This window comes from Capra hircus, chromosome 16 (assembly GCF_001704415.2).
Source record: "Capra hircus breed San Clemente chromosome 16, ASM170441v1, whole genome shotgun sequence".
NCBI classification, from domain to species: domain Eukaryota; kingdom Metazoa; phylum Chordata; class Mammalia; order Artiodactyla; family Bovidae; genus Capra; species Capra hircus.
Window position 1 is genome coordinate 64,805,426 of NC_030823.1, and position 27,849 is coordinate 64,833,274.

Here is a 27,849-nt window from a genome sequence, read left to right on the forward strand (position 1 = left end):
TAATTAAGATTCGTTTGGATGCTGACTCATTATTGCAGGGAAACGGTGCAAAAATAATACTATAAGTATTGCATTATGAAATGGCAGGACACAGTGATGCTTTGAAGTGTTCTATTAGGCTTGTTTTGGACATCTTTGATAATTTATTTTCTGTTTCTCCTAGACCTTATTGGGAAGGTCTGTGATTTCACAGATAGTGGCTATATAGTTCTGTACGCATAGTTGTCTGTATTACAACACTTCAATTCTTTTTTTAAAATACCTTGCTGAGTGATGAGGCCCGTAAGTGATCTGTGTTTCTAATCATCTGCGTGCTCACATGATGCAGTCGTGTCTGGCTCCGTGCGACCCCGTGAACTATAGCCTGCCGTGGGATTCTCCAGGCAAGAATTCTGGAGTGAGTCGCCATGCCCTCCTCCAGGGGATCTTCCCTACCCAGGAATTGAACCTGTGTCTCCTGACCTGCAGGTGGATTCGTTTAACTGCTGAGCTACCAGGGAAGCCCCTAGTCACCACTACATGCAGTTAATATAATACAGAGATAGATGTTGTTTTCCTCTGGTTTGTCAGAACCTATAATAAGGAGGTTTTTTTATAATAGAGATCTATAGATTTTCTCTTGATTTTTTTTCTATATTAGTTTTTTTGGTTTTTTTTTTTTAGACATTTAAAAATTAGTCTTAGAACCGAAGTGTGTTCTTCATGTTTTGTATAACTATTTGGTAAAAAAATCTTTGTAAAGCAACACAGTTACCTCTGAAGAGTTTATATTTACATTTAAAGGATATATTTCATTCTTTAAAAATTTGTTCATTCCCAACTCAGAATTATTTGTATATGTAGATTTGTATTATTTTAAATATCATGAATTTATGTTGTTTGCTGTATCCATATTCACCATAAGATATGAAAGAATTTATCCTAAGATGAGTCTAATTATGATATTAATCCTGAGAAGGCTTTTGGCACAGCTGTTTAGTCTTAAATCTTTGAAGAAAAAGGGCCTCTACCATTAATTCCCTTATTTATTCCCTTTGCAAATAATTATTAGCTCATAGTATATTCCAATACAATGCTTATGCATTTTGAGTAGGAATGTCATGTGACGTTTAAGAGCTTTTAAAGGAAACCACTAAAAAAAAATCATTTATTAGAGTTAAGAAAATACTAAAATATTTTAACGTATTATATTAAATTGAGTGTTTTAGGTTTTTGTTTTTGTTTTTTTTTTACTTTCTATTATGAAAACCTTCAAATACAGAATTAGGTAGAATAATACAATGAATCCCTGTGTGCTTTTCACTCATTTTCAGTGATTCTCAACATTTTGGTGAGAATTTCTTTCATTCTGTCATTTCCTTTTCACCTTCTCTCCCAACTCCTGAAACTCCTGTAGTACTTGGTATATAATGCTAACAGATAGGACTTTTAAAAAAAAACAACCACACTATAACAAAACCTCTGTCTAAACCATCATTTCAATAAACCTCCAATCCTTAAGAAGAGGTGAGAACTTTTTTCACTTGTAATTTTTTTCCTTGTTAGGTGATAAAAATTATATTTTAGTGTATAATTGTATAGATGATGATAGTAATAGACAACACTGGTATGGCCATTATTCTCCAGACCCTTTTCTAAGTACTTTACAGCTACTGTCTCATTCAAAACTTACGGTACTTGTGGAACATATTCTTATTAGACCTATTCTGCTGATGAGGAAATTGAGACATAGAGATGTTAAGAACTTGTCCTGGATGGAATACCTATTCCTTCAATAGATTGACTTTGAGACTTATTTTAGACAAACTAATAGATATTTTGGCCACATTTAATATTTATAGATACTTTATATGTGTCTTTTGACTTTTCAGTTTTTATGTGCTTTTTTTGATGCTTTTACTTCTTCAGTCTATGCTTTTAGGATTATTAAGGAGGATGAATCATAGTAGTAGTCTCACACTTCTGTGCTGCTTCAGTTCTGGGCCTTCCTGGAAAAACATACTTCCCTTTAATGCTTCAATTTGACATTATCTGGTCTTAATTTTGCTAAATTGTGCTTTTAGTTACAAGGTTGTAGATTAGTCTTTATAGATTATTTGTGTAATTGTCTTTGTTAGATAAATCCTTTATATATCATTGTTATCTGTCAAACTGATTGTTTGAAACATTGTTTATATAAAATCTAATGTACTTAATATATTTATTCTATTGATAATGATTTTATGATCTCCTTTAAAAATATCCATAGTCATTTTTATCATAGTAAAATTATATTTTACATTCTAATGATGAATTGAAATGTATAAAAATTTAATTCAGGATTTTTGCATAAAATTAAAATACTTGTTTGGAAAAAAGCAAGAACAAAACAGTCTTTAATTACGCTTTATATCTGTCAAGCACATTTGCCACTCACTCTAATAATTGCTTATATAGATGTATTATTTTGTTTTATGTAATCATTGAGTATTATAAATGTATTTTTCTTAGACAGGAATTTCCCATTAAAAAAACAAACATGCCACAAATTGAATGAAAATAGTCTATGTTATTAATAGACTTAGTTGAACATAATTTTAGTGTTGTCCTTACTCTTTTCAAAATTGTACTTATTTCATGTAGTATGCATTACGATGAGGATAGGATTTGAAATCTGATTGACGTGAGTATTTTGAGCTGACCTGGAGAAAATTAAAGGTGAGGAAACTGAGTAAATAAAATGGGGGGAAATGACCTCTGGCTGAAAATATGGTTTTGAAGATTGGTTGAGCTAATTGTATTAAAATGCTTAATGCTTTAATGTTTCGAATAGGTGATAAGTCTTTTGTGTCCTCTTACATGAGAAAGTTATACAGATGGATTAGAAAAACTAAATATTTCCCTAAATGGACAAAGATTATTAATAGGTAATTCACAAAAGAAGAAATACATCTAGTCAGCCTTTTTTGTTAAAGGTAAATATTTTCCTGTTTGCTGTTTTAAATATTGTTAACTGCTTATCACGATGGTGTGATCACTCACCTAGAGCCAGATAGCCTGGAATGTGAAGTCAAGTGGACCTTAGAAAGCATCACTACGAACAAAGCTAGTGGAGGTGATGGAATTCCAGTTGAGCTATTACAAATCCTGAAAGGTGATGCTGTGAAAGTGCTGCACTCAATTGCCAGCAGATTTGGAAAACTCAGCAGTGGCCACAGGACTGGAAAAGGTCAGTTTTCATTCCAATCCCAAAGAAAGGCAATGCTAAAGAATGCTCAAACAATACAATTGCACTCATCTCACACACTAGTAATGTTCAAAATTCTCCAAGCCAGGCTTCAGCAATAAGTGGACCGTGAATTTCCAGATGTTCAAACTGGTTTTAGAAAAGGCAGAAGAACCAAAGACTAAATTGCCAACATCTGCTGGAGCATCAAACAAGCAAGAGAGTTCCAGAAAAACATCTACTTCTGCTTTATTGACTATGCCAAAGCCTTTGACTGTGTGGAGCACAATAAACTGTGGAAAATTGTGAAAGAGATGGGTATACCAGACCACCTGACCTGCCTCTTGAGAAACCTATATGCAGGTCAGGAAGCAACAGTCAGAACTGGACATGGAACAACAGACTGGTTCCAGATAGGAAAAGGAGTACGTCAAGGCAGTATATTGTCACCCTGCTTCTTTAACTTCTATGCAGAGTACATCATGAGAATCGCTGGGCTGGAAGAAGCACAAGCTGGAATCAAGATTGCCAGGAGAAATATCAATCACCTCAGATACGCAGATGATACCACTCTTACGGCAGAAAGTGAAGAGGAACTAAAAAGCCTCTTGATGAAAGTGAAAGAGGAGAGTGAAAAAGTAGGCTTAAAGCTCAACATTCAGAAAACTAAGATCATGGCATCCGGTCCCATCACTTCATGGCAAATAGATGGGGAAACAGTGGAAACAGTGTCAGACTTTATTTTTTTTGGCTCCAAAATCACTGCAGATGGTGACTGCAGCCATGAAATTAAAAGACGCCTGCTCCTTGGAAGAAAAGTTATGACCAACCTAGATAGCATATTTAAAAGCAGAGACATTACTTTGCCAACCAAGGTCTGTCTAGTCAAGGCTATGGTTTTTCCAGTGGTCATTTATGGATGTGAGACTTGGACTGTGAAGGAAGCTGAGCGCCAAAGAATTGATGCTTTTGAACTGTGGTGTTGGAGAAGACTCTTGAGAGTCCCTTGGACTGCAAGGAGATCCAACCAGTCCATTCTGAAGGAGATCAGCCCTGGGATTTCTTTGGAGGGAATGATGCTGAAGCTGAAACTCCAGTACTTTGGCCACCTCATGTGAAGAGTTGACTCATTGGAAAAGACTCTGATGCTGGGAGGGATTGAGGGCAGGAGAAGAAGGGGATGACAGAGGATGAGATGGCTGGATGGCATCACTGACTCGATGGACGTGAGTCTGAGTGAACTCCAGGAGTTGGTGATGGACAGGGAGGCCTGACGTGCTGCAGTTCATGGGGTCGCAAAGAGTCGGACACGACTGAGTGACTGAACTGAACTGAACTGAACTATGTGTAAAAATTTTTAGCATATGTTTTTTGCATTTTCCTTTTTTATTTTTATTGCTCCTAAGTTTAGAATGATACTTCTTCCTAGCACTTGATAGGAACACAGTGCATAGGGAATATGAATTAGTAACTTTTCAGGAGAGCAATTTATCAGTGTTTATTACGAAGCCTAAAGAGATGATTTTTCTTTCTTGCAATTATTCTAAAGAAATAATCAGAGATTCAGTGATTGATATATTTAATGTTCCTCACAGCATGATTTATACAGGAAGAAATTGGAAACAGTCTGTCAGTTGGAGATGTTACATATAATGCTATAGCCAAATGAGAGAATACTAATTTTGAAAAATGTTAATGATGTGATATTAAACAAAATAATATTTAAAAGAATATAAACTACAATCCTAAATTTCTTAGATTAATTCAGGCAAAGAAAGACAAATATCATGTCACTTATATATGGAAGCTAAAAAGTAATGCCAAAAATCATCCAGATATCTGTCTCACAATTCTGAAGACTGAAGTCTAGAATCAGGGTGTTAGCAGGATTATTTCCTTCTGACATCTATCAGAGAAACATCTGTTCCAGACTGCCTTCTTGGCTTGTAAATGGCTATTTTCTCCTTATGTCTCTTTATATCCTCTTCTCTCTCCCCATGTCTGGTTCCAAATTTCCCCTTTTTAGTTAGAATATCAGTCCTATTGGGTTAGTTCAGTTCAGTCACTCAGTCATGTCCAGCTCTTTGCGACCCCATGAACCGCAGCACGCCAGGCCTCCCCGTCCATCATCAACTCCCAGAGACCACCCAAACCCATGTCCATTGAGTTAGTGATGCCATCCAACCATCTCATCCTCTGTCGTCCCCTTCTCCTGCCCTCAGTCATTCCCAGCATCAGGGTCTTTTCCATTGAGTCAGCTCTTTGCCTCAGGTGGCCAAAGTATTGGAGTTTCAGCTTCAACAGCAGTCCTTCCAATGAACACCCAGGACCGATCTCCTTTAGGATAGACCAGTTGGATCTCCTTGCAGTCCAAGGGGCTCTCAAGAGTCTTCTCCAACACCACAGTTCAAAAGCATCAATTCTTCGACACTCAGCTTTCTTTATAGTCCAACTCTCACATCCATACATGACCACTGGAAAAAACATCGCCTTGACTAGACGGACCTTTGTTGGCAAAGTAATGTCTCTGCTTTTGAATATGCTATCTAGGTTGGTCATAACTTTTCTTCCAAGGAGTAAGTGTCTTTTAATTTCATGGCTGCAGTCACCATATGTGGTGATTTTGGAGCCCAGAAAAATAAAGTCAGTCACTGATTCCGCTGTTTCCCCATCTATTTCCCATGAAGTGATGGGGCCGGATGCCATGATATTAGTTTTCTGAATGTTGAGCTTTAAGCTGTTTTCACTCTCCTCTTTCACTTTCATCAAGAGGCTCTTTAGTTCTTCTTCACTTTCTGCCATAAGGGTGGTGTCATCTGCATATCTGAGGTTATTGATATTTCTCCCAGCAATCTTGATTCCAGCTTGTGCTTCCTCCAGCCCAGTGTTTATCATGATGTACTCTGCATCAGTTCAGTTACTCAGTCGTGTCTGACTCTTTGTGACCACATGAATTGCAGCACGCCAGGCCTCCCTGTCCATCACCAACTACCGGAGTTCACTCAAACTCATGTCCATTGAGTCGGTGTTGCCATCCAGCCATCTCATCCTCTATCGTCCCCTTCTCCTCCTGCCCCCAATCCCTACTCTACATATATAAGTTAAATAAGCAGGGTGACAATATACAGCTTTGACGTACTCCTTTTCCTATTTGGAACCAGTCCGTTGTTCCATGTCCAGTTCTAACTGTTGCTTCCTGATCTGCATACAAATTTCTCAAGAGGCAGGTCAGGTGGTCTGGTATTCCCGTCTCTTTCAGAATTTTCCACAGTTTATTGTGCTCCACACAGTCAAAGGCTTTGGCATAGTCAATAAAGCAGAAATAGATGTTTTTTCTGGAACTCTCTTGCTTTTTTGATGATCCAGCGGATGCTGGCAATTTAGTCTTTGGTTCTTCTGCCTTTTCTAAAACCAGCTTGAACATCTGGAAGTTCACAGTTCACGTTTTGCTGAAGCTTGGCTTGGAGAATTTTAAGCATCACTTTACTAGCATATGAGATGAGTGTAATTGTGCGGTCATTTGAGCATTCTTTGGCATTGCCTTTCTTTGGGACTGGAATGAAAACTGACCTTTTCCAGTCCTGTGGCCACTGCTGAGTTTTCCAAATTTGCTGATATATTGAGTGCAGCACTTTCACAGAATCATCTTTTAGGATTTGAAATAGCTCAACTGGAATTCCATCACCTCCACTAGCTTTGTTTGTAGTGATGCTTTCTAAGGCCCACTTGACTTCACATTCCAGGATGTCTGGCTCTAGGTGAGTGATCACACCATCATGATTATCTTGGTCATGAAGATCTTTTTTGTACAGTTCTCCTGTGTATTCTTGCTACCTCTTATCTTCAGCTTCTGTTAGGTCCATACCATTTTGTCCTTTATTGAGCCCATCTTTGCATGAAATGTTCCCTTGGTATCTCTAGTTTTCTTGAAGAGATCTCTAGTCTTTCCCATTCTCTTATTTTCCTCTATTTCTTTGCATTGATCACAGACACTAATGAACTCATTTTAACTTGCAAAAAACCTAAACTAGGATTTAAAAGAATATAGATTACAATCCCAAGTCCCTTAGATTCTGTGTATATATTTAGAGAAATATTGAGCTGATAAAATTATGAGATATTTTAGTTTTCTTTATCTTTTCAGAATTTTTCAGATTTTCCATAATTATTTATTTTTATAAATAGGTAAAAATAACGTTATCTGACACCTGCTACACCAGGCATTTGTTTCATCATTTTTATATTTTCTTTTATTACATTTTTGTTGAATCATTTACTTGCAAGATATTTGTATTAGATACTGTTCTAACTGTTGAGGCTGCAGGAGTGAATGAGACATACAAAGCCTGCTGTTGAGAAGCTTTAATTCTACTAATATGCTAATATCATATTAACTATAATTTATACAGTAGTTATTTTGATGTCAAATGTGAATAGAGGTCATTGCTGTTGAGATACAGTTAAGCTGAGTCTTAAGTAATCAACATATTACTTAAGCACTTGGTATCACCACATATTGGGCCAAGTGTTTTATATACATTTTCTCATTTAATCTTCCTTCTTAAGCAATTTGCCCATTATTGCATGTCCAGTAAATGGGAAAGGAAGAATTCAAACCCAGATCATCTGTTTCCAGAGTCTTAGTTCATTTTTGAACAGTTCCTGAGCAAGTACTCAAAAATATTTGTTGGTAAAAATATTTCATGAATATTCTTATAATTTTAGGTATACCTTCTGGGCCTGTGTATTCTAGAAAAAAGTGACAGAACAAGTAATCATGAACTTTGATACTTTTAGAGCAGTGTGCTTACTGTATGCTCTAGACCTCCTTTGATTGGTCAAATTGAGTTGCTAAAGTTAACCACTGATTTTGAGCTGCCCAATTTGCATTATTGTGATATTTACTTTGTGAGCTAAAAGTAGGAAAATTGGCTGTTGTAACATACGTCTGTCTGGCTTGCTGGTTGTCTGATTAAAGAACTGAGTCATATGTCTCTCAGGTTCATGCTATGAGATCAGTTGAGTTTTGTCTAGACTTCGCCATGAGATGGTGAGGCCCCAAAGAGCTTGTCTTTTGACATGCATAGGGACCTGGTGCAGCTTAGACCTTAGAAAAATGTTTATTGCATGCATGAATGAGTTTTCTAATTTGAAAGTTTAGAGGACTCAGTGATATTGGCTAAAAGTTGAAGGGAGAAAAATGTTATAATCTGGGAAAAAAGTTAAGGCTCACTGGCCAGCATATCTTGACTTTCAGTGTGTAAGAGACTTGGCAAGGGCTTAAATCAGTCTTTGGATCCATGCTTCAGAGATTCTTATCCATAAATGGGTCTGGGTGTAGTGCTTCTTTCTATATTATTAATAAGTACCCCAGGGAATTTTGAGGCAGATAGTGTAAGGACTTATAAAAATGATATCTTTGGTCCTCTTTCTACATGTTACATTCTTTTCATATACACACACAACTTATTACATACTTTAAGACTTAGAGAATATCAGCTACATACTAACATTTGTTAGAAATTACTTTTTGTATTCTCTTCCTAGTGCCCATGTTGTCTTCTTCTGTACATCTCTCTCTAAATGTTATTGCTTAGAAGAAAATCCCATGGACGGAGGAGCCTGGTAGGCTGCAGTCCATCGGGTCACTAAGAGTCAGACATGACTGAGTGATTTCACTTTCACTTTTCACTTTCCTGCATTGGAGAAAGAAATGGCAACCCACTCCAGTGTTCTTGTCTGGAGAATCCCAGGGAGGGGGAAGCCTGGTGGGCTGCCGTCTCTGGGGTCGCACAGAGTCGGACATGACTGAAGAGACTTGGCAGCGGCAGCAGCAGCAGAGGTTAAGAAAAAGCAGGCACATGAAACTGGTTCTGTTGCTGGTAGAACCATTGCTCATTATTTTGCTGACCTCTTTTAAGTTAATATGAAACAAAATATAATCATATAATTTGCTTATAGTCTCTTAAGTGACTGAACTGAGACTAGAATTCATAGCTTTTGGTTTCTAGTATGGTATTTTAACCTACTGATCGCATTTCTTTCCTTTGGGTTTATTAATAGGCATATTCTCTTCTGTTTTAGTAAACTATCAATTTAATAAACTATCAGTTAATTAAACCCATAAATATATGAATTGTAGATCCAGAATTTTCAGGTCATTGTTTTTGTTGTGTTTTATCTTCCTCCTCCTGTTTAATAAGTTTTCTTTGTTTTAGATGATTCAATTTGTAAATATGGCCTAAATTGTTTATACAGTTCTCAGATTTTGAGTGTGCTTATTGATTGTTGCTTTTGCTGAATTCGCAGATGGATTGAGTGATGAGAACAATGATGATCGTGTATTAAAATGCTGTCTTCAGTACCAAGAACTATTCCCTTGTTCTCTTGTTATTTTGTGCACGTGAGTTTCACAATCATTTTACTCTTTTTTTAAAAAAATAACAATTTCTATTAAAGAATTTTAAAAAATCATACTGTAATGACCATACCAAGGATCAAAAACATATATACTATTCTAAATTTCCCAGTAAATATATTCAGTTATAACTCACATTCTTATAATGTACAAACTATAGAGGAATGAGATTTGAATCTCATGAAGTTTCATTTCGGATTAAGTTATATGATATTCAGAAAACTTTTGAAAAAGCGAGGGAGAGTCAATTTAATATCCAAGTAAAATAGTTAGAAATGAAAATCTACATTTTGGTCATGAGGCAAGAGGGTTAATTAATCTATTTGTTGGGAAAGGCTAATGTATGTTGTAGTTATATCCTGAGTGCTTATAACAGAGTAAGAGTTGAAATTCTAGGTCTACCACTTACCAGCTTTGTGACCTTGGAAAGCTGCTTAATGTTTCTTTATGTGTTTCCTTATGTGTGAAGCATAGGGAGAATAATAATACCTGCATTTATGAGGATATTGTGAGTATTTAATCAGAAAAAGTATGCATATATGACTTGGAAGAGTGCCTCATACATAAAATTATCTCAGTAAGAGTTTTTCCTCCTTCTCCTGTCCTCTTTCCATTCCATTCCTGCATTCCAAACTAATATATTCATATGTTAGTTCTAAGGTAAAAGTAGCAAATTTTATTTGCCAAATTGTATTTATCATGTATGAGAAAAGGCTCTATAGTAACTGATAAGAGCAATTTTAGTTTGTAGTTTTAGTCTGAATTGTGTTCACTTCAGAATGGGGTTTTTACAGTTTCATGATCATGCCTAAATTCTCTGAAATGGAGTGATTATGGAAATGACTGGCTCTTAGACTTTTCTTGTAAGAGGCTTGCCAATTACCATTTTAGCTGTGTTCAAAGATAAAGTTATTTTTTTTTATTTAAAAAAAAACAGATTTCCATCTCTACCTTCAAATTATTTATTAATCTAGGACATAATATATCATCCTGGAGTTTGTTGAGGGCTGAAATAGATTTAGTAATATGTTAATCATTTTGAATTTGAGATAAGCTAAAATTGAGAGAATTGTTATTTTTTTATTCCACTTAGAATGAAAATTAAATTGGTGAGATTTAATCAATTCTCCATTATTTCTGCAGTCACTGTTTTGGAATGAACAGATCTAACAGTTTTCAATGAAATGAAATTTTGTGGTCAAACTTTACTTTTACCTCTGGCATTGTCATGTTCCAGACAAGCCTTTTTTGTTTTTGCCCTGTTAAGTGTGATAATCATACTTACTGTGTAAGTCAGACATACTTAATGTGAAGATATATTTTTACTACTTTAAGGGATGATGAGATGATAATTAACATTAATATTAATAATGGCAGTGATAGGAGAAACCGTCTATAAATACTACGTACTATATCTCATTCTAAGTGCTTTACTCACATTTTTAATCTTAAGTATGTGCCAGCAACCTCCAGTTAGTATTTCCAGTCCACATCTCTCTTCTAAACTCTAGACTAATATATTCATCTACTTATTTGATACCTGTTTGGATGTCTCATAGACATCTGAAACCTGCCCTCTCCAAAAATGAACTCCTAATCTTTCCTTCTAAACTGTTTTCCATTTGAATAAAAAAGGCCATCTTCTACCCATTTTGCTAAAGCCAGAAACCTTGGAGACTTTTTATTTCTGCCTTTCCTTCATAATCTTTAGTCAGGCAAATAGGAGGTCTTGTATGGTCTTTTCTTTACCTACTCTGCCACCATCCTATGTCAAATGATGTTATTTTTCCTCCTCCTTTTCTTCTCTAAGATCCATTATGCTCTCTACTTCCATATTCTCCTTCATTTCAAAAAACAATAATGGTATTTTTAACTTTTAAAAAGTTTTGTTATAAAGAATTTCAACAACGTTCAAAGTGAAGAAGAGTTAATAAACTCCTAAGTACCCAGCTACAATAATTATCAAGTTTCTACACTTCTATTACCTTATATTTCCATCTATTCCCTGTCCTACGATATGATAGTTTTTATATAGTTCTTTTGATATTGAGGGAAGCTGTATAATGTTAAAATGCCCAAATATTAACTATACAGTGTGACAATGGATACCCTGGTTATAGCCCCACATCCCTCTTGATACATAGAACACTTCCATTATCCCAGAAAATGAGCTCATCCCCGTTTTGTGCCCTTTTTCTAGTTTCTTGAGGTGGAAGCTAAGATAATTTATTTGAGACGTCTGTAAATTTCCCTTTAAGCACTGCCTTAGCTGCATTTCACAAATTTTGATACACTATTTTTTTAATTCAATTTAATATGCTTTATAATTTGAATTCCTGGTGGTCCAGTTTAGTGGTTAAGACTCAGTGCTCTCCCTGTTGGGGCTGGGGTTTGATCCCTGGTAGGGGAGCTAATCCTGCAAGCCATGGTGCAGCCAAAAAATAAATTAAAGAAAATATGTTTTATAATTTCCCTCATGATTTTCTTTTGACCCACAGGTTTTTTAGATATTTGGTGCAATTAACTCCAAATATTTGCAGATTTTCCAGTTATCTTCTTGTTATTGATTATACTTTAATTCTGTTATATGACTTGAGAACATAATTTATATGATTTCTGTTCCTTTAGATTTGTTAAACTTGGTTTTATGCCCATGAATAAAATCTTAACTTGGTGAATGTTTTATGTGCTCTTAAAAAGAATTTATTCTGCTCTTGTGGGTCGTGTATTTTATAAATTTCATATAGGTCAAGTTTGTTGATAGTGTTGTTTAGGTCTTCTGTAACCTTAGTATTAATGATTATCTGTCTGCTTATTTTATGATTACTGACAGAGGAGTCTTGACTTTCCAAGCTGTAATTTATTGGTTTGCTTCTCCTTTCCATTCTGTTTGTCTTACTTCATGAATTTTGAAGCTCTGTTGTCAGAGGCATACACATTTAGGATAGTCTTCTTGGAGAATTGACACTTTTCTCATTGTCTAATTGCTGTCTTTGTTCCTGATAATATTCCTGATTCTGAAGTTTCCTTTGTTTAATATTAATATTACTATTCCAGTGTTGTTTGCTTTGTATTTATAATATATATATATTTCATCCATTTACTTTTAACCTATCTATATCTTTATATTAAAGTATTTTGTAGATAGCATATAATTGATACTTTTCTTTTTTCCATTTTGACAATTTCTGTCTAATTGATGAGTTTCTACTATTCACATTTGATTGGTTGGATCAGAATCTACCATTTTACTAATTATTTTTTATTTGTTCAGCTATTCTTTTCTTCCTTTTCCTTTTTTTTTTCTTCTTGGATTAACTGTGGTGCCATTTTATCTCCATTATTGACTTTGTACCTTTTTGAAAAAAACTTTATAATGGTTGCCTTAGTGTTTATAATATACATCTTTACTTGATCAAAGTCTGTCTTTAAATAACACTATGTTGCTTCATGTGTAGTATAAGTATTTTAATATGCTTTGAATTTCTCCACCATCCATTTTGCTATCATTATTACATATTTTACTTTTACAGAAACAATAGCACAGTACTTTGTAATGTTTTTGCTTCACTCATTTGTCATTTAAAGGAATTAAAAATAAGAAAGTGAATGCTTTTATCTTGCACTCCATTTTTAGCATTCTTTATTTCTTTATTTGAATCCAAGTTTCTGTCTGGTGCCAGATTTCTGGTCATATTCCTTTTGCCTAAACAACTTTGACATGTGTGAGTATGTTGGCAGTGAATTTTCTGGTTTTGTTTGTCTGATAGTGTGTTTATTTCTCATTTATTTCTGAAGTATATTTTTACTGGATATGCAATTCTGGGTTGATTTGTTTTTTCTCTTTCTTTGAGTATTTTAAAGGTATCACTGCATTTTCTTCTAACTTGTTTGATTTCTGATGAGAAGTCTGCTATAAATATTTTCTTCCTCTGTGTGTAACGTTCTTTTGGTCTTTTTTTTTTTTCCTCTCATTGCTTTCAAGATTTGTTCTTTGTCTTTTTTTTTTTTAGCAGTTTGTTTTTAGCAGTCTTTAGCAGATGTACCCACTCCAGTGTTCTTGCCTGGAAAATCCCAGGGACAGAGCAGCCTGGTAGGCTGCTGTCTATGGGGTTGCACAGAGTTGGACACAACTGAAGCCACTTAGCAGCAGCAGCAGCAGCAGCAGATGTACCACATGTTTGTGTGTATGTTTGTGATCCAGGCATGCATGCTTAGTTGCTCAGACATGTCCAACCCCTCGTGACACCATGGATTGTAGCCTGTCTGGTTCCTCTGGATACTAGAGTGAGTTGCCATTTCCTCCTCCAGGGTATCTTCCCAACCCAGGTGTTGAACCTGTGTCTCCTGCATTGACAGGTGGATTCTTTACCTGAGCCACCTGGGAAACCTGTATGCTTGTGGTAGAGGAGAGGAAATTATCCTGCTTGATGTTCTCTGAGCTTCTTGGATCTGTGGTTTGGTGTTCATTTTTTAGTTTTGGAAAATTCTCAGCCATTATTTATTTAAATATTTAATATTTCTTCTGCCCCATTCCCTCTTTCCTCCTTCTGGTATTACAGAATTATGAATACATTGTAGTAGTCAGCCTCCAAGATGATTCCAGTGATTCCTTGCCTCTTGGTATCTTTTTGTTTTTGTTTCTTGGCTGCACTGTACCACTTGCAGGATCTTAGTTACCCAATCAGGAATCAAACCCAGGCCCTCTGCAATGGAAGTGCAGTCCTCACCACTGGACCACCAGGGGATTCCTGTGCCTCTTAGTATTAATTCCCTTGTGTAGTCCTCTCCTACATTGTACCAGGGTTGATCGTCTGTGTGACAGATAGCAGGCATCAGAAGTGATGGTATGTCACTGGCACTTCCTTTTTGGGCACACTCTTGTTTCTTTTTCTTGGATCAGTTGTTCTGGGGAAGCAAACTCCATGCTGTGAATAGCTCTGTGGAAATGCCCACATGGTGAGAAACTGAAGCCACAAGCCAAAAGCCAGTGAAGGGCTAAGCCCTACCAATAGCTACATGAATGAGCACCAATTAAATCATGAGGTGACTGTAACACTGGGGAATAGTATGTTTCAACTTTGTGAGAGACCCTGAGCCAGAACCATTCAGTCAAGCTGTTCACAGATCCCTCACTTTTAGAAACTGTGTGATAATAAATGTTTTTTTCACACTACTAAGTTTTGGGGATAAATTGTTACACACCCAATAGACAACTAATACATGCCTATATATTTGACTATTTGATATTGTCCAACAGCTCTTATACATATATATTTTTAACATTTTCTTCTTTTTTGTTTCAGTTTGGATAATTTCTTTTGACCTGTCTTAATGTTTGGTCTTTCTTCACCTGTGTTGGGTCTACTGAGGAGCTTGTTGAAGGCATTTTTAATTTCTGTCTGGTTTTACATGTTGTTCACCTTTTCTGTTGGGCTTCCCAGGTGGCGCTAATGGTAAAGAACCTGCATGCCAAAGCAGGAGCTGTAAGAGATGTGGGTTCGATCCCTGGGTGGGGAAGATCCCTTGAAGAAGGGCTTGGCAGCCTGCTCCAGTATTCTTGCCTGGAGAGTCCCAAGGACAGAGGAGCCTGGTGGGCTACAGTGCGTAAGGTGACAGAGTCGGACACGACTGAGAGACTTAGCACACATGCATGCACCTTTTCCATTAGAGCCTTTAACACATTAATCTAAATTCTTTAAAATTTCCTGTCAGATTCAACGTCTGTCTCATATCTGAGTCTGGTTCTATTGATTGATGTGTCTCTTGGAAGTATATTGCTTTTTTCCTGGGTTGAATTTATATGCAGATTTTAGGACTCAACTCTGTGATTTCCACCCTTCTTCCAGTTTCCCCTTAACTGTCCATATGTTTTGGCCTGTGCTACCTAACATTGCCTTCTGACATGTCAAGCCACAAAGGCTCTGACTTTCTGTCCTAAAGCATTGATAAGTTGGGGAATGCCCTCAGGCAAAAAGATAGAAAAGTGTGCTCTTAACCTTTGCAGTATCTGTGTCTTAAGTGTACATTCCCTCCCACCTTCTACTTTCATTTTATTGCTCTTTAGTGCCTTCAAATAGATTTTGCCTTTGTTGTTGTTTTTGGTCTAGATTTTCTAATTCTCTCTATGGGAACTTAGTCCGACCAAGCTACTCTGCCATTAACAGAAGCTGGAAGCCTGCTAGTCTCAAAAACAACAGTTTGGTAAACACAGATCTGATGTCATTTCTGCACTGAAGCCCTTTAATCTCTTTCCATTTATTAATGTTCTTGACTTTCTCTGTAGCCAGGTAAACTGGTCTTATATCCACTATTTCTAATCATCCTGGCTTCTTACAGCATATAGCAAATTCATATCATTTGTCTTAAGTCATCAGTTCAGTCACTCAGTCATGACCGACTCTTTGCGACCCCATGAACCGCAGCACACCAGGCCTCCCTGTCCATCATCAATTCCCGGAGTCTACCCAAACCCATGTCCATTGAGTCGGTAATGCCATCCAACCATCTCATCCTCTGTCGTCCCCTTCTCCTCTTGCCCTCAATCTTTCCCAGCATCAGGGTCTTTTCCAATGAGTCAGCTCTTCGCATCAGGTGGCCAAAGTATTGGAGTTTCAGCTTCAACAGCAGTCCTTCCAATGAACACCCAGGACTGATCTCCTTTAGGATGGACTGGTTGAATCTCCTTGCAGTTCAAGGGACTCTCAAGAGTCTTCTCCAACACCACAGATCAAAAGCATCAATTCTTCGATGCTCAGCTTTCTTTATAGTCCAACTCTCACATCCATACATGACCAGTGGTAAAACCATAGCCTTGACTAGACGGACCTTTGTTGGCAAAGTAATGTCTCTGCTTTTTAATATGCTGTCTAGGTTGGTCATAACCTTTCTTCCAAGGAGTAAGTGTCTTTTAATTTCATGGCTGCAGTCACCAACTGCAGTGATTTTGGAGCCCAGAAAAATAAAGTCATCTACTGTTTCCACTATTTCCCCATCTGTTATGCCATGAAGTGATGGGACTGGATGTCATGATCTTAGTTTTCTGAATGTTGAGCTTTTAAGCCAACTTTTTGACTCTCCTCTTTTACTTTCATCAAGAGGCTCTTTAGCTCTTCTTCACTTTCTGCCATAAGTGTGGTATCCTCTACATATCTGAGGTTATTGATATTTCTCCTGGCAATCTTGATTCCGGCTTGTGTTTCTTCCAGTCCAGCGTTTCTCATGATGTACTCTGCATATAAGTTAAATAAGCAGAGTGACAATATACAGCCTTGACATACTCCTTTCCTATTTGGAACCAGTCTGTTGTTCCATGTCCAGTTCTAACTGTTGCTTCCTGACCTGCATACAGGTTTCTCAAGAGGCACGTCATTTGTTTTAGGCCCACTCTAAATAAATTTGTAATTGCCTACCCTTTGTAAATCATTTATTTTATTATGGCTCTTAATGCTTATTTTTCCTAGGATGATCATATTCTTGTGTTCAAATCCTCCTCCCACTTACCGGGTATAACTTTGGACGAGTTACTTAACCTTTTTATACTTCAGTTTCTTATGTGTGAAATGGGGATAAAAATTAGTACCACTCCTACCTAAGAAGCTTGTTGTGAGAATGAAATGGATTGATATATATAAAGTGCTTAGCATAGTTCCTGATACCAGGAAAACATTCAATATGTAGCAATAATAATTATTCTCAAAAACTAAGATGATATGCCTCTAGTGTGTGATAATTTATCTTCTGCATTAAAAAATTATCTTTTGTTAATATATGTACTGAGAATCACCAGTCTCTGATTAGATTCCATGTGATTTTAGTTACCATACGATTTGTCTTATAAAAAATAAAATATTTTTTCCTCCTAATCCAACCTAGGGATGATAGAAATTTAAGAAACAAAGGCCTAATAAGTGGTGTGAAGTCACTCAGTAAAGAAGAATTGAGTGCAGAGTTATTAAACTTATCTCTGAACACAGATGTATGTCATCAGCCTTGTATATCTAAACAACAATTGAAAGCAGGTAGTATTCTTACTACAAATAATTAGAAGTATATCTTATTTTGTGTACTAAGAATATTGACAACAGTTGGAAATAATCGTAGATTTTTATTGTTTGGAGTATTTGCTGGCACATAAGTGGTAGAAATGAATGAATATTATAATGGTGATCCAAGAAAAAGCATACATGATTGCCTTCTATATATACTGTTACAAATTAATTTGTATTTTTGTCTGTACACTCATATACATTTTTATATATTTGTAATCACCATGTGAATCCTATTTTTTCTTTCACAGAGGATACCTTTTAAATTAATGGTAGCTATAAGAAATATCCATTTGAGGTAGGGAAAAATAGTTTATTCTTAACATTACTTTCATATTCTTAACTTTCTATTAACATAGTAAAACAGTAATGGACTTGAAGGACTCTAGGGGTAATGTTTTTAAATTTAAACTAATATACACGTTATTTAAAAACATATCTCACCATTTCCTTCTGAGGGAAAAATAATTATTGAAGTTTTTAGTAGCATATGCATATGCTTCATATATTCATTTGAATATATGCTACTTATTTGTTGCTTATTTGACCTTTTTGGTAATAAAGTTTCCTTTGTCATAATACTCTAAATGGCCTTTAGAGACAGTTACAGAATATTCTACTTTATAGTTTTTCAAGGGAAATGTGCTTTTGATTTGCTCATTTTATTACTGACATTTTAAATTTTTACTTCATATTCAAAGAGGTAATCCCCTTAATATTTTAAATTTTGCCATAAAGAAATTGCAGTTGTTTGCAGGTGTCAAAATAGTAATTATAATGAAATAATATAAATGAAAATAATCAAAACTAATATTAGAAGTTGAAGGTATATAGGTAGTTAAGTCAGAGATTCTAGTCTTTTCAAGACAAGTTATTGATGTGAGTTATGTTTATGATTTTTGGAAGTAAACACATTTTGTCCATAGTTCTTGGTTTTCTATTATAAATATTAATAGATGTAAAGAATTTTTTTAATTTTTAATTTTTTTAATAATGTAAGGTTAAAATATACACATTTCTCAAATTCCTTTTTTTCTTTCAAATTTCTATTTTAGTAAAAACATTTCATTGCCTTTTGTCAAAAAGATAAAGCATTTACTAATGTAATATGTTTTACATCTAAAAACAGCTATACTAAATATTTCTAAATACTCTTTATTTATTTATTTTTGGCCATGCCACATGGCTTGCAAGAGTTCCCCCGAACAGGGATTGAACCAGGGCCAGGGCAAGTGAAAGCCTGGATCCTAACCATAGCCCACCAGCAAACTCCCCAAAATCTTGTTTTAAAAATATTCATTTCTTTTCTAGATTCAAATACTAATTATATCCATTAAATATTTTTTATTTATGGCCAAATACTAATTATATGTGTAAAATATTTACTATTAATGTCCTAAATAAAGCTTGTAACTATTTTTTTTGAAGAAACAACACCTTTGGAGGAGAGCTATGAGGAAGAATCTACAAACTCTGGACTACCCCTTCTACTTGAAAAGATTGTATCTGATCTCGAAAGATCTCTTGGAACAGCTTTATCTTCCATATTAGAAACAGAAATGAAAATTGCTTTTGGAAACCTCTGGATGGAGGTGATTATTTGAATGCTTAGTTAAAGGTTTCTTTTTTATTGCTAAAGATTTGTTGCCTTATTTTAAGAAATACACTTTGTATAAAATATATGTTTTATTGTAATAATTGATATCACAATAATATTTTTCTTGAAGTTTTTAGAATAACTGTAAAAACTAACTGATGGACATTTCCTAAAGATTAGGACTATTTTTTATCATTCATTTTCTCAGTGAACAAATATTTATTGGGTGTCTACCATTTGTTAGACATTTCCTCTATGGAGCTTAAATTGAAAGAAAATGTCTCACTTTTAGTTTATTTGAGTCAAAATGTCTATATTGTGGCTTATGTGATATAAGTTTGAGAATCAGAGTGTAAATTTGGTATTAGTAAAATATTTTGAATTTTCTTTAGATTCACATCTTTTCTGTAATAAGTAAACATGACATTTGGAAATAGTGGCCTTCTTAGTTTAATGTTTGTTTGCTATTCACGTTTATCATTAAGAGAAAGTTTATTCCCTATCAATTGTATCTATCCCAGATATTCAGTGAAATTCTAATATTTGTCAGTGTGGCTTGATTATACTATCAAGTGTTAAACCAAGATGTTGAAGAATGATCAGATTCTAGGAAGGTTGACATAAATTAGATTTTATAATAGAGTCTAATAAAGTGATTGCATATGAATGATTGAAGAAAGGATGTACTGATCTTGTAGTACTTAATTATGAGTTTTCTTTATAAACATGCCTTTATAGGAAAATTCTTTTCTGTATAGATGTTTTTCTCTAGTTTTAGGAAATTAGATTGATTTTGTTGTAGAAATGACCATATTGAAAGGTAGATGACGACTTTTGCTGACTAAAACTGTAGTTTTTCTGATTAAAACTATGCTTTCTTTTGGCACACATGGTTTCTGAAACTATAAGTATTATTACTAATGTGAATTTTATAAAAGCAGTTTTCAGTGGAATAGGCATTTTAAGATTGTGACTGGCTTTTAATAAAACATCTTTTAGTTTAAGAAGAATTCAATTATGTTTTGCCTAGAAATCTATGTAGGAATTCCTAAATAGGTACTTTAAAATAAATACATCAATAATGCTGTTTTTCTCTAGATGCTGTACTTGAAACCTCCATGGACTCTAATACATTTATTACAGTGCTTTAGAAAACATTGGTTGGCTGTATTTGGATTAGTTATGGAAAAGAACTTGCTCTTAACCATTGAGAGTCTATATGAAAATCTCCGTAAAGGTATGAATCTTTCATTTTGTCTTTGGAAGTGTTGTATTAAAGTCAGAATTCATGGAATGTGAAGATGAATTAATAAAAAATTTTTCAAACAGTTCTTAACCATTTGCACTTTTAATTTCTTAAGGAAATTTATGGCAGCTAGATGAATGGATGGAGTTCATAGAGATTGTGACTGTTCATAGTATCATTTTTGATGTTCAAATAGTTAATCAAGATTTCTACTTAAAATACATGGATAAGGAGTAGGAATCCTTTGGATTTGGTGCATAATGAATTTTAGAACCACAACATGTTGACTAGAATCAACATTTAGTTGGTAGTTTCTTAAACTGTATCACACAGAACCTTCTTGAAGTGTTTCTGGAGTTGCCAGAGATTAGGGGTAGAAAGGTTGATGGGGAGCCTGATAATAGTGTGCTTTTAGCCTTCAACCCCAACTTTAGCCATTCAGCTTTCTTTTATTTATGTAGAGAGATTCTGTGTGTGATTAAAAAAGAAAAAGTTTTTCTGCCAGAAAACAAAAGATGTGAAAAGCACTGATCTAATGGTGGGCTACAGTTTAAGTTCAGTTCACTCAGTCGTGTCCGACTCTTTGCGACCCCATGGACTGCAGCACGCCAGGCCTCCCTGTCCATCATCTACTCCCAGAGTCCACGCAAACCCATGTCCATTGAGTTGGTGATGCCATCCAACCATCTCATCCTCTGTCGTCCCCTTCTCCACCTTCCCTCAATCTTTCCCAGCATCAGGGTCTTCTCAAGTGAGTTAGCTCTTTGCATCAGGTGGCCAAAGTATTGGAGTTTCAGCTTCAACAGCAGTCCTTCCATTGAACACCCAGGACTGATCTCCTTTAAGATGGACTGGTTGGATCTCCTTGCAGTCCAAGGGACTCTCAAGAGTCTTCTCCAACACCACAGTTCGAGAACATTGATTCTTTGGCGCTCAGCTTTCTTTATATATAAGTCCAACTCTCACATCCATATATGACTACTGGAAAAACCATAGCCTTGACTAGATGGACCTTTGTTGACAAAGTAATGTCTCTGCTTTTGAATATGCTGTCTAGGTTAGTCATAACTTTCCTTCCAAGGAGTAAGCATCTTTTAATTTCATGGCTGCAGTCACCATCTGCAGTGATTTTGGAGCCTAAAAAAATAAAAGTTAGCCACTGTTTCCACTGTTTCCCCATCTATTTCCCATGAAGTGATGGGACCAGGTGCCATGATCTTACTTTTCTGAATGTTGAGCTTTAAGCCAACTTTTTCCATTCTCCTCTTTCACTTTCATCAAGAGGCTCTTTAGTTCTTCTTCACTTTCTGTCATAAGGGTGGTATCATCTGCATATCTGAGGTTATTGATATTCCTCCCGGCAATCTTGATTTCAGCTGTGCTTCCTTCAGCCCAGCGTTTCTCATGATGTACTCTGCATGTAAGTTAAATAAGGAGGGTGACAATATGCAGCTTTGACGTCGTCCTTTTCCTATTTGGAACCAGTCTATTGTTCCATGTCCAGTTCTAACTATTGCTTCCTGACCCGCATACAGGTTTCTCAAGAGGCAGGTCAGGTAGTCTAGTATTCCCATCTCTTTCAGAATTTTCCACAGTTTGTTGTGCTCCACACAGTCAAAGTCTTTGGCATAGTCAATAAAGCAGAAATACATGTTTTTCTGGAACTCTCCCTTTTTCCATGGTCCAGCAGATGTTAGCAATTTGATCTCTGGTTCCTCTGCCTTTTCTAAAACCAGCTTGAACATCTGGAATTTCACGGTTCACGTATTGCTGAAGCCTGGCTTGGAGAATTTTGAGCATTACTTTGCTAGTGTGTTTATGTGCTACAGTTTATGGAGTCGGAAAAGAGTCCAACATGACTTAGCAACTAAATAAATGTTATTAAAGTCTGTGTTTTATCATTAAGGAAACTAGCTTTGAGAGAGTAAGTGATTTGTCCATAGTGAACAGCTCCGTTTCTTTTGCTGTATAAACCATTATTAGGATGTTCAGTTAGTTCTTGACTTTTCTCAAACTCCTCATGAAGTGATCTATTTTATGTATTAGTTATATCCTGTCTACTTTTTAAAAATAACCGAGTATAGATGGGCCTTTAAAGGACCACCTGAGTACAAGAGAGTTTAAGTTAGGCTTAAAGGTGCAAGAGCCAGGTAGCGAAGAAGAACCAAAGAGATATTTTTACTATAAAACATGTGCAAACAATTATTGCAATACTTGAACACAGATTTTAGCACTAAGCTTCCTAACAGCTAAGATAAAACAAAAACATTCTATGCCGGATATACCACTTCTCTTTTCCCCTGAAGTGTAAACTCTGAAAATGTTTTATATCTTTATAAATTTCCCCAGGGAACTTAAACTTCCTAATCAATACTTTATGACATATATGTAGTTGATGTTGCATGAATATTTAGTTTTTAAAGTTACTGATTTTTAAAATAAAAATACACTTTCCAGGCATTGACCTTTAACTAGAAAATATTTATTAAGGGTATTATTATTAAGGAATGACATATTGGACATGTCTTCAAAGTATCTTGAAAGATATATAGAAACAGTGTTCATATCTTTTACTAGGGACATAATTTTGTTGCTTCTGTCAAAAGAGGAAGTCCATAAACCATGTGTGATCTTAAGTAAGACTTGGTTTCAAAAATGGGATATCTAGTTGCCATCTTCCATTTGTCTGTTTTCCAGGGCTGGGCAATTTTGTTGTGCTTATATGGAACTTTAGAGGTAGTAGTCAGTAGTTCTATTTTTCTCTAATAACAAGAGAAGTGAAAAGATATGACCGTTCCTTTCATTAAAAACTCATTTGGAGGGTTATTGTGTAATCATAATTTATTGATCTTTGATCTAGAAGAATCCAGTGCCTAATGTTTACTGACTTGTGAATGATATGTAATAGAATTATAAAAATGCCTTCTTCTCTAAAATAATTTTGAATTAGAAAAAATTACAGGTAATTCTGTTTATAATCTTTTAATAGTATCTGCAGCTGTTGAATTATGCATGTTTAACTTACTGTATCAAGCATGTCACTTTAGATCAATTCATAGAAAATTACATAGAAAATGAGTAGTAGCTTTTTCTGACTTCATTGTCTGTATTATTTTTAACCTAAATAATTATTGACCTTATATAAACATTAAATTATTTCAGCCTTGTAGATTTTTTTTATGCTTTGTCTGAGTACTGAATTGATCATTGACATTATACTTTTGCCTTAATCTTTAGTAAAAAATTCTTTTAAGATGAAATAAAATGATTAATTCAAGGATTTCAGCCCTATGAAACAGACTATACTGGAGAAGCATCATTAAAAAAAGTTGTGCCCAACTGCCTCCTCTGAGGAGATTTACCTCCTTTCTGTCCTCTGTAGCATCTCTTATCCCTAATTTTCCCACAGGAATTTGAACTAGTCTTTGATTTTAAAAATAACTGAAAGTGTTTTGTAAGGAGATGCACTGTTTGCTTAATAAAAGGGTAGCCAGAAACTTGGCTGTAACCATCACATTAGATCAGAATTTCAGAATATTGAGTAATTGATTATGAAAATCCACTTTTTATTTTCATTTAACATTTCAGTATTTCACAAGCAAATATTTGTTATGTAAGTTACACAGAAAAACTATTTTTTTTTAACTCATAGTGCCAGTGTTTCAGAATAAAATAGAATTTCTGAAGCTGTGAACCTAAAAGAAAACAAGCAAACACATTGCACTGTGGTTATTTTAAATGCCTTTGAAAACTGTTATGCAGTATTCTATCTTAATAATAGAGATAATTTTTTCTATTCTGAATTTTGGTAACATTAGAAAGTTGTTTGACTTCATTTTTCATAACTTTGAATCTTTTATTGTCACCACTTCTCTTAATTGGTTTGAGAATTTATTGTAAGCAAGTTGAGTTCCTTGAGACAAAAATGTTACATCTTTAAATTATTACCTGTAGATTGACTCACTTCGCTAATTTAAGGGGGAAAAGTTCTATTAGCTTCTTTTGCCCATAGCTCACTGTTAACCCAAGTTGTTTATTTTTCGCTGAAATTGTATTGCATCCAGAGAGAACACGTTTTCAATAAATCTGGTATTATATTTCATGTGATGGGATTTGAAGATAAATCACTACATGATAACTGAGTTGATTATGAAAGGTACTGCATATAATTTAAGTGCTCACCACCAAAATGTGACACTGTGATGTCTCAAGAGTAATCTGTATACAAACAACCTCAGTTTTGAAAATCTGTAGTTTAACTCAGATTTGTTTGGTGATTATCTCTTCTGAAGAGTATAACATTCTTTCATTTTATTGTTAATTTTAAAAATTGAAGTATAATTGGAGTATAGTTGATTTACAATGTTGTGTTAGTTTCTGGTATACAGCATAATGATTCAGATACATATATATGCATATTCTTTACATTGTGGTTTATTGAAGAGTATTGAATATAGTTCCCTATCCTATTCAGTAGGGCCTTGTTATTTGTCAATTTTGTATGTAGTAACTTGTGCATTTCACGTTTACTTTGAAGTTGACCGTTTTGAGGGAAATTTTGGAATCTGAGTATAGACTCAGTATCCACAGGAAATTGGTTCCAGGACCCCTGAGGATAGAAGAATTCTCCATGCTCAAGTCCCTTGTATAAAATGGCATAGTATTTGTATATAACTTACACATATTTTCCTATAAACTTTGAATCATCTCTAGATTACTTGTAATACCTAATACAATGTAAATGCTCTGTGAATAGGTGCCAGTACATAGCAAATTCATGTTTTGCTGTTTGGAACATGATAGAACTTTTTTCCCCCAAATACTTTTGATCTATAGTTGATGGAAACTGTACATGTGAAAACTTACGGATATGGAAGGCCAGCTTCACAGAATGCCAGAATCAACTCCAAGAACTTTGTCTAAAACTAAGTCTCATTATGGCTTTTTACACCAGAGAGATAAATTAGGAGCCTGTAGATATAAATGTGTACTCTCTTTAAATTTCTTAGTTATTATTAGATTGATTTTTCAAAAGCATTTTTGTGTTGTATACTCATTCTTACATATTTTTTCCTTCTTAATTTTCTGTTACCAGCTAACAAAGCAGTGGATTTTACAACAGTGAAATTCCTGCTTCAGGATTCTGAAAGTTTGCTACATGCTTTTAGTACAAGGTCAAATTATGATGGTATTCTTCCACAGGCCTTTGCTCAAGTAAACAAACTACTCCAAACATTTGCAGAGGTAAGATACCTTTAGAATGCCGTTTAGAGTAATCATATATGTTATAAGAATGTATTTATCAGACAACAGTAGGTAAGAAATTTAACTTACTCTAACATACTAAAAGCATTAAGTAAATATTAAGTGAATTGAATGGAGACTGAACAATCCTTATTACAGGTTATAAAATATTCATACTCCTATGGAAGCAGTGTCACAGCAGTTGTTGGGATTTCATATTGTTTCATTTATGAATAGAAGAGAACTATGCGTTGTTGCCTGACTACTCATTTTTCAGTGCTCCTGACCAATGGATCACAGCCTGCATCAAAATACTTCAAAAAATTTTTTAAGCGTGCAGATGCCATGCCCCTTACTGAGTAAAATTTCTGTCAGTGGTGCCCAGAAGTGTTTTTGTTCTTGATTCATGTTTTATTTTCAGATAATTTCAAACTTATAAGAAAATTACAAGAGTAACATAAAGAATTCTCATATGTGTCCTTTACCCCCATTTCCCAGTGTTAACCTTTTATCACATTTGCTTTTATTATTTTCTGTCTTCTACCTACCAGTCTACTTATCTATCCAGAATATTTTTTCTAAATTAAGAGTATGTTGCAGATATTATCCCCTTTTACCCCTAAATATTTCCATATATATATGTTTCCTAATGAATAAGGATATCTTATATAACTAGTATCATTAGTCAGGAAATTAATATTGACATAATCCAATTATCTAACCTACAGACTGTATTCAAACTTTGCCAGTTGACCTACCAATTTTTTAACAGGTCTCCTCATGTGATTCTTATACAGTCTGCCTAGCACTGATGCCTTTTTGCCCCTTTAAAATAACTATGTGAGTTTTGTCCTTAGTAATACTGTATTTCTAGAGTCTTCTGATTTCAAATCTATAAAATTCAGGTCATTTTATATGCCTGAAACAGTTCAGAAAACTCAGCATCACAATTACATTGTTAGATATCAATGATACTTTCATCTAATATATATATGTGTGTGTGTGTATGTGTGTGTCATATCTTTTTTCCTTTGAACTATTGAATTGGCCAGGTTTTCCTCTGTGGTTTTTTTTTTCTGGTAACATAGATCCTGGTACCTATGAAGTAGTGAAAGGATTAGATGATACTAAACTTAGTCATAGTTAACTTGCTTAAGACTAAAAGAAGCATCTTTTTGATAAACTAACAGGAAATATATGTCATTTCTTGAGGAAAGAATTGATTTAAGCAGTGAATAATCTTTTGGTTTAAGATGACCAAAACATTGATACTTATTCTTTTAAATGGCAAGTGTGACTTTTAGAGTCTTCAGTAAGGAAGAATGGACCTGGAAATTTAGGAGTTGCAGCTTGAATATTTTAATTGAATTGTGTAAGGAAGAGCTCATTATCCTGTCTTTCACAGAACTGAGCCCTAAAACCCCATCTTTAGTGAAACGACCATGGTGAACAAGATGGAAAGTTTAGGATACTTACAGTCTTAGCAGCCTTTGAATGAAAATTATTGAGAATAAAAAAAATTAGGAATGATTGAGATAAAAATGATATCAAGATTCTTTTATCAGTTGGAAACCTAGCCATGGGAGTTTTCTTCCATGAAAAGTTTGATATTAAAATCTAGTGTTTGTCACATAATTGTATGCTTGTTATATATTGCCCACTTGTAAACATATTGGCTTGTTATTTAGTAAGTTATTTATTTTGGATCCTGATTTTCTAGTTGTCACATTAGCAAGAGATTTAAGAAGACAAGGGACAAAAAATCTAGTATTCTCTTTAGTGCTTTTCCCTCAACATTAAGCATTAGTCTGATTGTTTGAAACAACTTGTGTTTTTTCCACAATTAGCGCTTTCAAGTATTGCTTATACAACAATTCATTGTCTAAATCAGTCAAGAACATTGTGATTTAGCTTGGGCTTTTAAAATGCACTTTCACTAGCAGTTATTTTGTAGAGTACATCTGGTTTATGACCTGAATACTTAGTTATGTGTCACTAACTTGAACAATGAAAAGAAAGAGATTACCTCCAGGAATAGAATATCTAAGTATAGTAACTGTTAAAAAAAAAAAATCCTCCTTATCTTAATTT

The 27,849-nt window shown here is 34.8% G+C and overlaps 1 protein-coding gene across 2 annotated transcripts in view; it reads left to right on the forward strand.

Annotated features, from left to right (window-relative positions):
* The window catches only part of SWT1 (SWT1, RNA endoribonuclease homolog), a 102,380-nt gene that overhangs the window by 23,171 nt on the left and 51,360 nt on the right, over nt 1–27,849 (forward strand). For both annotated transcript variants that reach the window (XM_018060724.1, XM_005690975.3), the window contains exons 10-14: nt 9,515–9,608; nt 17,499–17,644; nt 19,100–19,263; nt 20,367–20,505; nt 25,610–25,758. In XM_018060724.1, the coding sequence (XP_017916213.1) occupies nt 9,515–9,608; nt 17,499–17,644; nt 19,100–19,263; nt 20,367–20,505; nt 25,610–25,758 (692 nt within the window). The remainder of the gene's footprint in view (nt 1–9,514; nt 9,609–17,498; nt 17,645–19,099; nt 19,264–20,366; nt 20,506–25,609; nt 25,759–27,849) is intronic.